The sequence below is a fragment of the Galeopterus variegatus genome, unplaced genomic scaffold (genome assembly GCF_000696425.1).
Source record: "Galeopterus variegatus unplaced genomic scaffold, G_variegatus-3.0.2 Scaffold18058, whole genome shotgun sequence".
Taxonomy (NCBI): domain Eukaryota; kingdom Metazoa; phylum Chordata; class Mammalia; order Dermoptera; family Cynocephalidae; genus Galeopterus; species Galeopterus variegatus.
Genome location: NW_007744169.1, coordinates 6,634 through 17,223, shown reverse-complemented (window position 1 = coordinate 17,223; position 10,590 = coordinate 6,634). Strand labels below are relative to the sequence as shown.

At 42.3% G+C, this 10,590-nt stretch overlaps 1 protein-coding gene across 1 annotated transcript; it reads left to right on the top strand.

The window, feature by feature from the left end:
* The first annotated feature begins 3,681 nt into the window (after positions 1-3,681).
* Positions 3,682-10,353, top strand: LOC103582829 (uncharacterized serine-rich protein C215.13-like). Its single transcript, XM_008564315.1, has 6 exons — positions 3,682-3,699; positions 4,290-4,358; positions 5,569-5,732; positions 6,085-6,153; positions 6,661-6,718; positions 9,079-10,353. Exons 4-6 carry the CDS (start codon positions 6,131-6,133, stop codon positions 10,324-10,326), a joined length of 1,329 nt encoding a protein of 442 aa, XP_008562537.1. The 5' UTR covers positions 3,682-3,699; positions 4,290-4,358; positions 5,569-5,732; positions 6,085-6,130; the 3' UTR covers positions 10,327-10,353.
* Positions 10,354-10,590: the final 237 nt, after the last annotated feature.

Below are 10,590 nucleotides of genomic sequence, written 5' to 3'. Positions count from 1 at the left end.
ATATTCTATTTATTTCTTCTTCTGATTTGTAACAGTGGTTAAGACCCTGGGATATAGTGACTGTTTTTATTTTGACTAAAAGGGAAAATGGAAAAGTAAGCAAGCAGCTAGAAATGGTTACGTGCGAGTCTCTCGCAGCTGTTTTTTTGCATCTTTCTTGGAAGGACAAGCATTTTTTTTCTCCTGCCTTTTTGGCAGGTCATCAGCTTTTTGAGGGTTTTCCCTAGGGGCATGGACAATGTCGAGAGCTGGGAGAGCTGGGTCTGTGGGGACTTTGTTTTGTTTCCTTTTATTGATGTTTTGTTTTGCCCACCCCCCCTTTTTTTAAGGACACAGTATAGGAGAGGAATTTTGAGAACATAATTGAAAATCCTTCAATATTTTTTACTTTGAATAGAAATTAGAATAACTTAGTGTTTGGGCACTAGGATACTTTGGTCCTTATGTGGAACCTACCATTTATATCTTGGCATTGAAGACATTTCTTAACCAGGAATTTTTTTAATTGAGGTATAATTTACATTCCATAAAATTCACCATTTTTATGATATTGACAGAATTGCACAGCCATCGCCACTAACTCTGGAATATTTTTATCACCCCCAAAAGAAAACCCTGTACCCATTAGCAGTAACTCCCCCAACCCCTGGCAACCACTAGTATCCAGAATAGACAAATACCTGGACATTTCTGTCTCTGCGGATTTGCCTGTTCTGGATGTTTCATATAAATGGGATCATGCAATACACTTCTGTATCTAGCTTCTTTCCCTTCTTTTCAATATTCATCCATGTTGTAGCATGTATCATCAGTGTTCATCACTTTTTATGGCTGAAGAGTTTTTTGCTGTTTGGTTTTTGGATTTTTTTTTGTTTTTGGTTTCTTTGGAGGTATCTCTGAAGGGACCATGTCTCTTCCCTTGCTGCCTCCTCTTGAGTTTGCAGAAAAGTGTAAATAATGATGTCAAGAATAGAATCTAAAATGCCGAGAAAGCATCTCAGTACCTTTTTAAAAAATCTTATTTTGGAGCCATTTCAAGCTCATAGAAAAGCTGCAAGAACAGCACAAAGAGGCCGGCCCGGTGGCGCACTGCTACAGTGCACCGCTTGGGAGCGTGGCGGTGCTCCCGCCGAGGGTTCGGATCCCACATACAGACCGGTTCCCGCTCACTGGCTGAGCGAGGTGTGGGTGCGGTGCCGAGGGTTGTGGTCCCGTTGCCGGTCCCGGTCCGGTACGGGTGCGACACTGAGGGTTGCAATCCGTTGCCGGACACGAAAAAAGACAAAAAAAAAAGAAAAGCACAAAGAACTCCTGCTGGCCCTTCTTCTGAGACACCTGGCTACCTTTTACCGGTTGTTCTTGCAGAATTCCAATCTAGGGTAAAACACTGCACCCATTTTTTCTCTCTAGTTTCTTCAATCTGGAACATTCTTCCTCCTTTCCTTGGTTCTCATGACATTGGCATTTTGGGAGATTATGGGGCAGTCATTTTGCAGAATGCCTGCAATATGGGCTTGCCCTGTACTTCCTGGCAATCAGGCCCTAGGCTCACTGTCCAGGCAGGGATGCTGTGCCCTGGTATCCATCTGTCCCATTGCTGGTGGCATTAACTTTGATCACTTGGTCAAGATGGTGTTTGCCAACTTTCTCTACCACAAAGTTACTTTTGGGTGGGGGTGGCTGGCACAAACAAATTTACTTTTTATCCTTTGTAAATAATAAGTATTTTGTGGAGAGATACTTTAACACTAAGTAAATACCCCTGGACCTCATCCCACTCATCTCCTAGTTAGATTACTATGATGGTTGCCAAATTATGACTCTTTAAGTTCCATTATTCATGCTACTGAAGAGTGTTTCTCCCCATTTATTTAGTTTATGTCACTGTGGACTCATGAATTCAAATCTGGTGCTCACTCTGTTGCTGTCATTACTTATTTTGATCTCTAAATTGTCAAGGGAGTCTCCTCAAGCTGGCTACTGTGTCCTTTTGAAACATCCCATCATTTTTTGAGTACTCATTTACTCTGTCACACAAGACATTCCAGGTTCATTTTGTACTTGGCCTGCTCCACCCTGGAATCAGCCACTCTTCCAAAGAGTGCTGGCCTTTCTAGTGGAGAGTGATATTCAAAAACCCAAGGTCCACAAGCTAGGGGCGTCATTGATTTGGGGGTGTTTCTGCTTGTCTTAATTCATTTAGTGTTGCTGTAACAGAATACTTGAAGCTGAGTAATTTATGAAGAAAAGAGGTTTTATTTGGCTCATGATTCCGGTGGCTGGAAAGTCCACTACTGGGCAGCTACATCGGACAGGGACCTCAGAAAGCTTCCACTCATGGCAGAAAGCAGAAGGGAGCTGGCGTGTGCAGAGATCACATGACAAGAGAGGAAGCAAGAGTGACCCCAGGAAGCTAGACTCTTTTTAACAACCCACTCTCACGGGAGCTAATCCATCCTTGTGAGAGTGAGAACACACTCAGCCTCCCTCCCCGCCACAGAAGGGCATTAATCTCTTCATGAGGGATCTGCCCCCATGACCTAAACACCTCCCCCCTGGGCCCCACCTCACAACACTGCCACATAGGAGATCAAATTTTTTTTTTCCTTTTTGTCTTTTTTCGTGACCGGTAACGGGACTGCAACCCTCGGTGTTGCGCCCGTACCACGACTGGCAACGGGATCGCAACCCTCGGTGTCGCGCCCGCACCTCGCTCAGCCAGTGAGCGGACCGGTCTCTACATGGGATCCGAACCCTCGGCGGGAGCGCCGACGCGCTCCCAAGCGGCGCACTGTAGCAGTGCGCCACCAGGCCGGCCCTGGAGATCAAATTTTAACATGAATTTTTGCAGGGACAAACTATATCTAAACCATCGCACTGCTGCTGGACCCTCTAACAGACAAACTACACACATGTGTTTACATATCTATATTTATATCTGTCAGTCTGTGTACATTGAATCCAGGAGTTCTGTCATTAGCTCCCATTCCAGTCCAGCACTCCAGGACTTACTCTAGCCTTCCTTTTTTCCTTCCGTGAAAAACCTGACTGTGCTCCCAGCCCTGCCTGGCTACCATCACTGCCCCTTCAAAGCCAGTCTCCTTTCAGGGGTGAATGAGCTTCAAAAAATGTGTAATATCGGGCCGGCCCGGTGGCGCACTGCGGCGGCGCTCCCACCGAGGGTTCGGATCCCACATACAGACCAGTTCCCGCTCACTGGCTGAGCGAGGGGTGGGCGCAGCACCGAGGGTTGCGATCCCGTTGCCGGTCCCGGTCCGGTACGGGCGTGACACTGAGGGTTGTGGTCCGTTGCCGGACATGAAAAAAGACAAAAAGGAAAAAAAAATGTGTAATATCAACATTGATAAAAAATAATTTGTAATAAAGCCTTATCAAAGAAATCAATTTATCTTTCTAAAGCAGATAGATTAGTATGTTTAGTATTGACATTTTAATTCAGAGTCATTCCAGATATAATGGTAAGATATCAAGTGGGTTGCTATGCTGTCTGTCAGGGATGTAATTTAAACATGTTCTGGTTCTTGAGAAAGAGGATATGTGTTTAGATTACAGAAGTGCCACAAAGTGTCTGTCTCTTGACAGGGCACCACCAAAATCAACACTTTCAATTGGTCCAAGGTCCGTAAACTAAGCTTCAAGAGGAAAAGGTTTCTTATCAAACTCCACCCAGAGGTCCATGTAAGTATTATTTTGAACACGTTTTAAATTGTAGTTTTAAATTGTAAGAGAATTATTCTGCAAGAATATTGAGGGGGTTGTTTTAAACTACCTTGTAGGGCTGGCCCGGTGGCGCACTCGGTAGAGTGCAGCGCTTGGGAGCGCGGCGGCGCTCCCGCCGAGGGTTCGGATCCCATATAGAGACCACTCCGCTCACTGTTTGAGCGTGGTGCAGGCATGACACCGAGGGTTGCGATCCCGTTGCCGGTCGCGGTACGGGCACGACACCGAGGGTTGCGATCCCGTTACCGGTCACGAAAAACGACAAAAAGGGGGAAAAAAAAAAAAAAACTACCTTGTAAATCATTTCAGTGGAATGCACCCAAGTTAAGGGACAGGATTCAGGATTGGGGTTTGGAAGGGCTTGAGGGCCTTGTGTCCAGCAGGTCTCACACTGACCACCTCTGGGAGGCTTGTCACCCACACATCACTGTGCTCCATCCCGGGGGTTTCAGATTCCACAGGTCTGGGGTGGGCCCGAGGAGGTGCACGTCTGACAGACTCCCAGAGGCTGCCGAGAACCGTTGGTTATCATGGTCTCTGTTTTCCAGGTAACGAAGCTGAAATACAAAGTGTTCACAGGGTTGAAAGACTTTCCTAGGACATCGCCAGTAAATAAAGTAATAATTACATACGAATTTACCGAAATGAGTAAAAATGAAAAAAAGAAATGTCTGTACAGTCTGATAGTTGGGAAAAATCCAGCACTTCCAACTATTCAAAGGAACTCACATTGTTACATTCCCACTGTAGGAACGAAGTTAAGAAACAGAAAGTAGGTTAGCTGAGCCACTGTGAAGTTGAAGCTTAAGAGATGGCCGCGCCTTCGTCAGCTTAGACACACTCTGGGCCTTGTGAGGGTTGGAGCCCTTGGACCAAACAGAAGAACATCTTTACTTGAGCTTTTAAAAGGCACTTAATTAGCAGGGCTCTTGTCAAATACGAGGTTCATATGCTGTATGTAACTGTATTTACTTTTGGTAAAAAGCTTGAAAGGATATTTGTTTATTATTCAAATATCTCTTCTATGGATAAAAGAAAAGTAGAATGAATTCCAAACATACGTACAAAGTGCAAGTAAAAGGCTTCTTTTTCTCTGTGAGTAAAATGAGTTTCTTGCCGTTATTCTGAGAAGATCAAGAAGAAAATTACTGCTCAACTCACCAAAGCAGCTATTAATTGGAATAGCATATTTCAAAGCTCAGAACTGTGTTTGCGTCTGCACAAGGCAAAGTTATGTTTTTTATTCCTAAGCACTTAGGTTTTTAAGACTAAATATAGGAATCAAAGTATTACGGTCTTTCTGAGAAGTAATTTGGTAATATATATCAGAAGGTTCAACATTGTCTTTGAGCTCAGAATTCCATTTTTAGGAATTTATCCTAAGGAAAAATCGTGAGAGTGCAGTGGTTTCTTCATTTTGATATTTGTGAGCCTGAAAACTTCATGTGTTGTAAATCTAAAATATCCTAGGTTAAAAAAAAAAAAAAGAACACCATGGAAAACAGCTCATTAATAACATGTGAATATGTTAGACTGGCACAGAAGGTGGGCAAAGAGCAGTTACAAAGATGGACATCAGAATGTAAACAGTGGTGTGATTGTGGGTGACTTTATATTACTGTGATTTCTATAATGAATATATATACTGTGTTTTTCTCTTCTTAAATAAATGGAACGAGAAGTCTTTGTATACAGTTTTTAGAAAAAACTTCCTAATTTTTAATTTTGGAATTGTCCATTGTGTGATCTGCTTCCTGAACTTACTTTCTCTTGTCCAATACTTTATTTTTGAATTAAGTTACTTGAGCCTTTGTATTTTGCTTGTAGGGACCTTACCAGGACACCTTGGAATTTTTGTTGGGTAGTAGAGATGAATGTAAGAACTTCTGGAAGATTTGTGTGGAGTATCACACCTTTTTTAGACTTTTTGATCAACCTAAGCCAAAAGCAAAAGCCATCTTCTTCAGTCGGGGGTCCTCCTTCAGATACAGGTAGGGGCTGTGGCATGGGTTGCAGGGGCCTCTTGCTGGTTTGTAAAGCTGAGAATATAGGTAATTCCTAGCCAAGAAAGAAATGTAAAATGTTTCAGAGAACTCAATACAAAGTGTAGCTATTGAAAAAGGTAATGATGGAAACAGCGTATCAAATAAAATAGAGAAAAAAATGGGCTTAATAAAAGCTTTGTTTAGAAAATCAGTTGTAATTATTACAAAGTGTAACTTTAAAATAAATATGTGTATATTTATGAGAGATGAGCGAGTCTTTCTTTCCCTTTATTTTTGAAAAATTAATGCTGTGAATTACTGTTGTTTCTTTTTTAAAAATCTAAACCTTTGTTCACAGTGGAAGAACTCAGAAACAACTAGTAGATTGTGTCAAGGAGGGTGGGATGAAGAGAGCTCCATACGAAAGGTGAGCTCTGTGCTCTTTATGATGTGAAGTGTGTGCTTTTTAAAATTAATATTTTTAATATTTACTTAAAAGTCATTTCAAATACATAAACATGTATTTTGACATGAGTTCTGTTTGTATTTTGAAGAAAATGGATTTGTAATATCTTTATATAGATGTCATATACATATGCAGATATTACCTGTTAGTTTCTTTTTTCTATATTGCTTAGCTTATATATATGTTTTTATATAATATGATAAACTTTTAACCTGAAAATTTATGTTGTTTTTCTGCATGTAAAATTTTTCCTTTAATGTGGGTATATAATTTTGCCTCTTTTCGGGTATCTACTTTTTATCTGAATTATTTTGTGTTACTCCTGCTTGTTTCTAGTTAGATGTTTCTGTCTTAGCCACATTGGTATGTGAGTTTTTCTTCAGGAATACAGTTCATGCTTGCTGCTTTAAAAACAGGTATTGAGAAGAAGAATGTTTGATTGCTCACAGCTTATTCTCTGTTTTGCAGAAAGCACAGCAAGACTCGGATATCTATCCATGCTCTGACTGCAGACCAGCCAAAACAGGTTAGTCTTTTCTGGTTTAAAATATATGTGTGTGTATATATATATATATTTATAAATACATATACATACATACATATGTGTGTGTGTGTATATATATAGCCAATATTAATTACCTGTACTCTTTTGGAAAATAATCTGGCAATATTGTGACAAGAGTCTTAAAATTAGTTGTATCATTTAATGCAACGATTCCAATTCTGGGACTCTTTCCAGAAAGGAGTCCTAGATAGATAGAAAGCTTTGTGCATTGAAATGTGCATCATAGTGTTACTTGTGATACACTGTGAAATCCTGAACAACACTTATCTGTGCTGGATAACTTGCTAGCTACGTTTTAGCTGTATTCACTTAGTGGGATTTTTTGTACCCATTAAAAGCTCTGCTTAGGGGCCGGCCCGGTGGCGCACTGCTACCGTGCGCCACTTGGGAGTGTGGCGGCACTCCTGCCGAGGGTTCAGATCCCACATACAGACCGGCTGCTCACTGGCTGAGCGAGGTGCGGGCGAGCCACCGAGGGTTGCGATCCCGTTGCCGGTCCCGGTCCGGTATGGGCGTGACACTGAGGGTTGCGATCCGTTGCCGGTCACGAAAAAAGACAAAAAGGAAAAAAAAAAAAAAGCTCTGCTTATAAAGAGTATATAGTAACATGGGGAAGTTCTTGCTGTTATGTTAAGAGTGAAAGGCAGGAAACAAATTTACATCTGTACATGTCTGGCAGGATTGCAACTATATTAAAAGAAAGGCACACGCAAACACATCACAGAAAAACATTTGGCAGGAATGTCCCAAATGTGATAGCAGCTGTTCCACTTAGACATGGGCAACATTTTTGTTTCAGGTCTGCTTCACTACAGTCTCTTTGTGTATTCATGTTTGCATATCAACTTCCACATGCAAGCATGTTTTTACATCGGACCTTGCCATTTTCATGTAATATTATAACTATTTCCTCATGCTGCTGCAGTTTCTTATTTTTACAATTTTTATTTCTGTACAATGTTAGCTTTTGTTGATGGTTTGTCATCTTTACTGTCATAGAATTTCCAGGAGCTACACTCAGACCTCATATATCTAAGTTTATGTCCCCAGCTTTTTAAAAAATGGGTCTTTTAAATAAAAACATTATTTAACTCTTCTAGGTATGTTTTCTCTTCAGAAATTCCTTGTTAAATCAATTAAAATTAAAAGAAAATGTATTTTTAATTGTTCTTTCACAAAGTTCAAATTTAATGTCAAAGTATGAATCATCTAAAAATTAAATTTACACTTTGAATTTTCTTCTATTACATTTTAAACGTCACAAGAGAATATTGAGTATGGCTGAATGATTAAGAAAAAATAATATGATAAACATTTGAAAATAGATTAATCTTATGGATTGTGACTAGTATACTATTTTGTCTCTAAAGGTTAGTCACTGTGCATTATTTAGTATTTACTCAGTTCTACTTGGTTATATTTTGGTCCAACCACCCTCTTAATGACGTTGCTTGAGTACATATAGTAAGAGGTCTTCTCAAAGTGTGACTGCATCTCAGTGATAGCACATATGAGTGGTGACACTTAGCAAGTAAAGAGGGCTGGTTAGCGTTTTTGTGTGTGGAACTGTGTGTGAGGATATGGTAAGGGCACGTGGAGGAGCAGGTGCCACAGCATGGCTCATTGGCTTCTTCGCCATGGCCCCTCCAGAGTCCTTCATCTTGTTCATGAGCCTCTTCTTACTCACTCACTGTTTGGATCACTCCAGTCCCTTCGAAATGCCCCAGGGCTCCTGTGCCACCGATGTTGGCAAGGGGCATCCTAGGTAATGATTCTTGTCCTTCTGTTGTAAATGTGAATGGACTGATACGTGTCCCCACTCCCTGCTGGCAATAAATCTGGCAGGTGAGTGCCCGGTACTGTAGAAGTTGGCCTTGTTACCAGGATGTCCATGCTGTGGTTTGGGGTACAGTTGGCTGAGTGGAATGGCTCACTCCCTCTCCAGCTGTGTTTCATGCCTCAGTGAAACAATGAATGCCCCAATTCATTCGCTTGTCACTTCAGGGTGACTGGGGATGCCACTGAGATGGAACACATGATGGAGATCTTAATTACTGTGGACATTTCATACCACAAGAAAAAAATGGAATTATAAGAGTTTATAAGCAGATATCCTAGGTCAGTTTGCAATGGCATCTATCTATCTACATTTTAAAATCTTAAGTTCTAAAAGGGAATGTCTCATCAATCACCCTTTTTGTAAAAGCTGTGATAGAAATGTGTAGATATCCTAAGTTAGGCCCATTTGATTTTGCAACTCCTAATGGCAATTTTTAATTTTATATGATCTTTTTTTTTCTTTTCTTAATTTTGATCCCCAGAGCATCTCATTCACTGAGGGATGGAGGACTTCTGCCTCCCCATCTTCAGCAAATGCCTCCTCTTATCTGTTCCCTACCTCTGCTTTGACCACCCCTGGCCTGCTCGACTTCAAGGACAGCAGCGGCTCCCTTATGGATTCCCAGGTTTCCTATGTCAAGAGTCCAGCTGCAGAGAGGAGCAGCAGAGCAGCGGCTGAAGGCCCTGACACGCAATCGGCCCAGACCTCTGGGCCCCCCACGCTCCAGCCTGTTCCAGGTGTCAGGTTTTGTCATGTTGTGAGCAGTTGTGGTTCCATCTGTCCTTCAGGGCAGAGTCTCAGTGCCTTAGACCTAGATGCAGGGAGGGCTGACGGGGAGCACAGAACTGCTGGTAAAAATGACAATGGTGAGGATGACTTTACCACAGGCTTGTTCCATCCCAGTGGGGAGCACTGGTGTGACCGGCAGTGCCGAGGGGGTGGCCCTGTTTTCACATTGACAAATACTCAGCTGCAGGTCTCTGAAGAGTTCATAGATGATGATCCAGCAGACATCTCTTTCTTTGCTGGAGGCTCTGAGGCATTCTCTTTCCCATACAGCTCTTTAATCTCACAGGAACCTCGGGTACCTGCCCAGCCCACCGCATCCCCTCCTTTGTGTGGTCCAGATGCCTTCCGGCATCCGGAGTCTGCTCAGTCCAGCCCAGACAGGTACTCCACTGAGGCAGTAGACATGAACGTAGAAGACGATTTTGAATTTGAGGAAGAAAGTGACTTCAATGGCAATGTGCACCCCTCAGACACCTCCGAGCTCTTTGAGGTGAAGGCACAAGCAAGCCTGATGCAGAGCCTGTTGAGTCCTTCTGAGACTAGCTCTCTTAGGAACAATCAGTCTGAAAACAGCTCCCTCAATAACATGCCGCTGCATGGCGGGCTCTCTTCGCACATGTCCAGCTCGGCCAATCAGTCTGAGGCCAGCTCTATGGTCAACTTCCCAGCCTACTCAGTCCGGTCAGAATCCAGCTCAGCCTTCCAGTTCTCTGACATCATCGACCAGTTAGAGCAGCTCAGCTACCCGCCCACAACAGCTGAGGACTCCAGCAGCACAGACACAGATTCGTGGGACTCCGAGGCTGAGGCCCCCCTAGACGTGAGCCTTTTCTTCAGCAACTCTTTCGCACAGACAAGTGGAGAGAGAGTCACTTTCGATTTACAGAACAATTTAAAGAATCTGACTCCAGGAGAGCAGATAGATAAAAACCCATCTTGACCATTCCAGGTTCCTTTACAAGGTGACCCACCCACCTACTCTGTGTAGTTAGAGCTCAGAATTGTTTGGGTTAGTCATAGGAAGTGATTTTGAGTTCATGGCTAGATATTCTATTTTTTTCTAACTCTCGGATTTATTACATTATTTTTTTGAATGTCAATTAAAACTTTCACTTGGAATGATGTTAAAAGCTGTGCATCCAGTTTAAAATAGATGAGTATTTCCAGCTAATCCTCCTAGAAAGCTGATAAATTATGTAGCTTT